General features: G+C 55.5%; 1 protein-coding gene across 2 annotated transcripts; it reads left to right on the top strand.

The window, feature by feature from the left end:
- The first annotated feature begins 144 nt into the window (after nucleotides 1–144).
- Nucleotides 145–4,712, top strand: LOC114069841 (heme-binding protein 1-like). 2 transcript variants are annotated; one of them, XM_027906917.1, is made up of 5 exons: nucleotides 145–304; nucleotides 421–506; nucleotides 3,071–3,212; nucleotides 3,345–3,528; nucleotides 3,693–4,712. In XM_027906917.1, the coding sequence occupies exons 1-5, from the start codon at nucleotides 157–159 to the stop codon at nucleotides 3,865–3,867; spliced, it is 735 nt and encodes a 244-aa protein (XP_027762718.1). In that variant the 5' UTR covers nucleotides 145–156; the 3' UTR covers nucleotides 3,868–4,712. The 2 variants fall into 2 exon arrangements, with proteins under 2 accessions (XP_027762718.1, XP_027762719.1); XM_027906918.1 differs by lacking the exons at nucleotides 145–304; nucleotides 421–506 and adding exons at nucleotides 519–1,517; nucleotides 2,567–2,744.
- The last annotated feature ends 381 nt before the right edge of the window (nucleotides 4,713–5,093 follow it).

Below are 5,093 nucleotides of genomic sequence, written 5' to 3'. Positions count from 1 at the left end.
CCGCGGCTCGGCCTGAGCGGGGGGGTGGGAGGAGCGGGGGGAAGCGGGCGCCGCCTGGCGGGGAGACAGCGGCCACGGTCCGCCGGCGCGCCAGGGGGCGCTCCCGCCGCGCCGTGCCGGGGCGGTGCCGCTGGCGGGCCGTTCCCGGCGGACGCGATGGCGCGGATCACGCTGGAGGACCTGGAGGGGCTGGGCGAGGAGCCCGAGGACGGCGGCGACAGCGAGGACGACCAGGAGGAGCAGGGCCGGCTGTTCGCGCACTGGGAGGTCGTGGCCAGCACGCACCGAGTGAGCCTGCCCCGAGGTGAGCGCCGGGCCGCGGGGGGCGCGCGGGCCCGCCGGGGCTGACGGCACGGACCGGGACTCCTCCTGCGCTGCGGCCGGGGCGAGTCTCGTCTCTCCTGTTGCTTTGCCTTGCAGACATGGCAGGCCCGATCGCCCAGATGGCCCGGCACAGCCAGGCTCGCGAGCCTGTGCCGTACGTGTCCCTCTCGCAGCACGGGAAGGTGAGGCCGGACCCTCCCCGCACACCCGGGTTCTCGCCCGCTGCCCGCCCGTGGTGAGGCAGGCTCTGGTGCTGCTGCCGGCCCGGGGAGCAGGAAGAGCCTCTCCCTGGCGGGGGAGGTGGCCGCGTATCGCAGGCGCGCACCAGCCTCACAGAGGTTCCCGCAGAAGCATCCCAGGATGGCACCTCTGGATCGGTGCAGTATTCTGGCGTTCCTGCATCTCCTCCTCTGTAGAGTAATGGCAGTACTCAACTTCCCGGCCTTTATTTTAAAATTGGACTAGTTCTGCTGCTTTTTCTGGTCTTCTGACTTCCAGCTTTGCCAACTTGTCCTCTGCTGGGGTGGGCACATCCAAGAGAGTGAGTTTTCGGTTCAGAGTCTGGTCCCTGCCTTGCTCAAAACTCCTCACTGCGTAGCTCAAAGTCCTGCTGGCTTTGTGTTTGTGCTGGTTATGTGGCTACTGGTTGAGCTGGAGATCTCAGCTGGCACAAGATAAATATGCTTCTGTGGGGAACGCAGGGCCTCTGGCCCTTGTCATCAGACCTGAGCATGTGTTGTTACTTGTCACAGCTGCCAATCCAAACATAGTATCTTCGGCCTGAAGATCTCGTCTCCATGCTGGTCAAGTTGCACACTTCTTCTCACCTCTTGCACATAAGGGTGCTTCTGAGCTTTGAGAAATAACTGCTTGTAAGACTGGTTCCTGTGTCTCTGCAGGCCTGGTTCGGCTTGCTACCCAAGACATCTGTCAGTTGTCCTCTATATGAGAAGAAGTTAACCAATTTTTTCCGGGCTGAGGTCCAGCACTCCCTGTAAAACATGTCTGAGCATGTGGGCTTCACCACACTCCCTCTTTCCCTGTTCTTCTGGTCCCAGGGACTTAATCTGGCCTCTTCTCCACCTTCATTGATCCCAGGCGGGAATGGGGCCCCAGGACTTTGTGGGAACTGAAGATTTTTTGTTGCCTGAAGATCTTCTGTGCCTGGGGAGGATTCTTGGAGTTTGAGGCGGATGAGAAGAGCCACTTCCTGGCATTAGTGCTGAGGGGACTTTGGAGCTGGGCTCTCTGGGACACATTTCTCAGGTTCAGGCAGGTCATTAGTATTTGTTGCTTCTCCTGAGCTATCAGTGCTACAAGCCCTCATTCTCTCAGAGGCAAGTGAATTTCTATGCCACCTACAGTGCCGTGCTCTGTTGGTACTCAGTCAAATTCCCCAGCTCACATTGCAGGGACCTGTTGCTACTGGATCTGTGTGAAGCATCTTCAATATTTCTCTTAGCCAAGTCTTGTCTGGAGTGGTGGTGCTTAATATAAGAGTCAGGCTGTGGCATACCCTGCTGTTGTGACTTGCTGGGTGGATAGGTTTATTTGCAGATGGTGTGGCAGATGAGAGTTGCAAATAGTGTCGACGGACTGGTGGTTTTCTTGCTTGGAAAATACTTTTGCCCTGCTCTGCTTTGCTTGGTGGGACAGTAGCTGGCATGGCAACAGCTAAAAAGGTGAATGCTGGCTGGCCTGCAGTGTTTTGGGGCGCTCTTATTGGCATCTGATGCACACCAGTAGGCCAGATGCCTTTCTTCTGCCTTTGGTTTGGCTCTCAGAGGCCTGATGTGGGTGGAGGCACAGGGAGGCTGCATTCTCTGTTGAGTCTGGTCACAGCTTCCTGGCCCAGTCACGGCCAGCACAGCTGTGGAAGCAAGAAGTTTGGGAAGATACCCTGAGCTCTGTGGAACACTTTAATCTGGCTGAAGAACAAGAGAACAGCAGGAAGATAGGTGCTGGTTACAACTTCCCAGCATCTCTTTATGTGTTACCTGTGATCACAGACATGCCATGAGCTGAGCTATGAGCATATCCAGATGCAATTTTCCCAATCCCCTTGCCTCACTTCTGTGTTGGCTTTGTACAGAAGACTGGACATTCTGTCTTGGAAACAGAGATTCTGACCCATCCCACGAAGTTGTCCTCTCTGCACCAGCTGGGTTCGTGTCTCTTCTTCTTGCTATCACTTCTTGGTATGGGGGAAGGATCTGAGACGAGTTTTGTTCCAGTCTTCACAGCTCTTCTGGATGCTAGAGCTCTTCTGCCAGATTTTCTCTTCTGCTAGGTGGAGGTCTTTTTGCTTGTTATCTTCTGTGTGTACAGTGTGTACAGTGTTCCAAGGAAAAGGCACTGTACCTGAGAATAACGTCAGCCTTGCTGGAGGCCTTTGGGTGCCTGGAATCAGGAACATCCTTGTGAGTAGGCAGGACAGAGGATGTACTGCATTCCTTGTGCATGCCAGGAGCCTCCAGAACCCCTTGCACCCTGTCCTTTGTCTGTGCCTTTCCTCTTGCTGACTTTTGCCCGGTGCTCATAAGTATCCTTGTCTGAAGCGTGCGTGATGCCAGCTCTCCTTGCCTTCTTTGTCCTTCTCTGCCAACTGACTAGCAGAGGGGCTTGGCTTGTTTCGACAGGGTTGTGTCTCCCCGCTTCTTGCCTGTGAGTGTTGGTTTTCCACCCAAGTACTGCAGTGTTGTCAGTGTGCTTAACTCTGACTTGGCTTCTCTGTGGCCTGTTTCAGTGCGAGGAAGCAGCCTATGAGGAGCGGCAGTACCCAGCTGGGAAGTGGGCGTGTGTCACCAAGGGGGAGCCCCTGTATGAGCAGAGCATCTCCATGAGCTTCATGAAGCTCATGCGCTACATCTGCAAAGAGAACTCTGTAGGTGTGTGCAGGCAGCGGCTGGAGGGGCTGGCAGGCTGCACAGAGGGAGGGTTTTGCCACTGTCCATCTGAAGTGGGGAGAAGGGCTGCCACTTCTGACCCACCTGTCTCACTGTCTTCCTGCCTCCTTCTAGGTTGCTATCTGGGCATGACAGTCCCAGTGCTCAACGAAATCCACCTGACCAAAGATGAGACCGAGCTGGAGCGTGAGGTCGTAACTGCTTATTATCTCCCAGCAGAGTTCCAGCAAAACCCTCCTGTTCCCATGGACCCTGAAATCCACATCACTGAGAGGGCACCGCTCCGGGTTATAACCAGGTGACCTCAGCACCAGAGGTGTTTTCTCAGCTCAGCAGAGATGTACAAACTCCCTGCATGGCTGCTGTGGTTCCTTGGGCAGAGGGATGGGAGCCCTGGTTGTGGGAAGGGTGAATGTGCTGGCTCTGTTACTTACGTTGCTTACGTTGCCTCCTTTGCTGCAGGGTTTTCTATGGGATGACCACTGAAGAGACAATTCTGCGGGAGATCAGTCTCTTCTGGGAGCTCTTGGGCTCCACAGACACTGTGCTCCGGGAAACCTACATTGTGGCTTCTTACGAAAATCCCAGCATCCCCCAGCGCCGCAATGAGATCTGGTTCATCTGCCGAGCAGAGTGAGTCCCCTCTGTGACCACAAACCGTCCTGTGACTGGACCTGGTGCAGATGGCAGTTCTGACCCAAAGCAGATGGAGCACGTCCTGACAAAATGACAGACCAAGAGACTGCAGGGTGGCTTTGCAGCCTGCCCTGTAAGGGTCCTGCCAGGAGAAATCCTGCCTGGTCTGCACTTCACCTGCCCCCCAGGGGCCAGCTGAGGCTGGAGCTGGCACCAGGGACAATCTCTGCAGCAAGCTCCTGGTGGGAAGCATGCAGTGGGGGCTCATTGAGGTATTAACCATGGGGGCTTGTGCAATGTGCTAGCCTGACCTGCACTCCTCTCAGCTCTGAGCTGGGCTTGCAGAGCTGTGCCAGGTATGCTAGTGGGGCTTGTGGTTGGCCGAATCACAAGCTGATGGTGTCTAGAAGGTAAATGAATGTGTATAAGGTGTGGGGCTCTATATGGCCTCTGGCCTGCTTCCTGTGAGAATGGCTGCCTATCCCAAACAGAGCCACTGAAACGCCGCTGCAGGGACAGTGGGGTTTGAAGGGGGAAAGGGCTTGAATTCAGGTGCGAATCTTCAATGTTTCCTGCTGGGGTGGCTCTCTTTGGACTGTTGGATGCCTCCCTGGCTGTCACTCAACAGTCGTCAGCCAGGACTGGGGCGCTGGCAGCCTTTGTCCATCTGTTGTGGGTGCTCTTTTGCAGACCTGCTGCAAGCTGAGAGGGACAGGTCCTGACAGCAGCAGCTGTGGCACCACTGTGTGTTGTGCATTGATCAGTAAGTTTCACATCCGTGAATACCGTCATGCTTTCCTGGGGGAAGCTGGCAATGCCAGCAGTAAATAAACCCAGCTCAAACCACTGCAGCTACAGTAGATCGCTGATGGTGGGGATGTGGGGTGCGTGCTTTGGCTTGGGAAGAGGCTTGCTGTCTCCTTCATGAAGATGCTCCAGGCTGCAAAGCTGTGGCTAATTAGAAGGGCTCTAATGTTTGCCTGGGTTAGTCCGTGTGTTAAGCCAAGCACAGCCTCTGCACTGCTGCACATGCTGCTTTTGTTGCTGCTGCAAACAACTGTGGGCACACTCCCCTGCAGGTAAGGTGGTTTTCTGTTGAGTGGGATCTGCTCTAGCCTCATTTTTCTCCATGCAAAAGTTGGATCCTTTGCCTATGCTGCACATGGGCTCCTGATCTTTGGGGATGAGAATTCTAATGTGACTGCACGTCATGCTGCTTGTCTGCAG

Source organism: Empidonax traillii, unplaced genomic scaffold (assembly GCF_003031625.1).
Source record: "Empidonax traillii isolate 1590-97213 ecotype Southwest subspecies unplaced genomic scaffold, ASM303162v1 scaffold1373:size132633, whole genome shotgun sequence".
In the NCBI taxonomy this organism is placed as follows: domain Eukaryota; kingdom Metazoa; phylum Chordata; class Aves; order Passeriformes; family Tyrannidae; genus Empidonax; species Empidonax traillii.
Note: the sequence above shows the minus strand (reverse complement) of the source record. Positions and strands in the feature narration are given on the sequence as shown.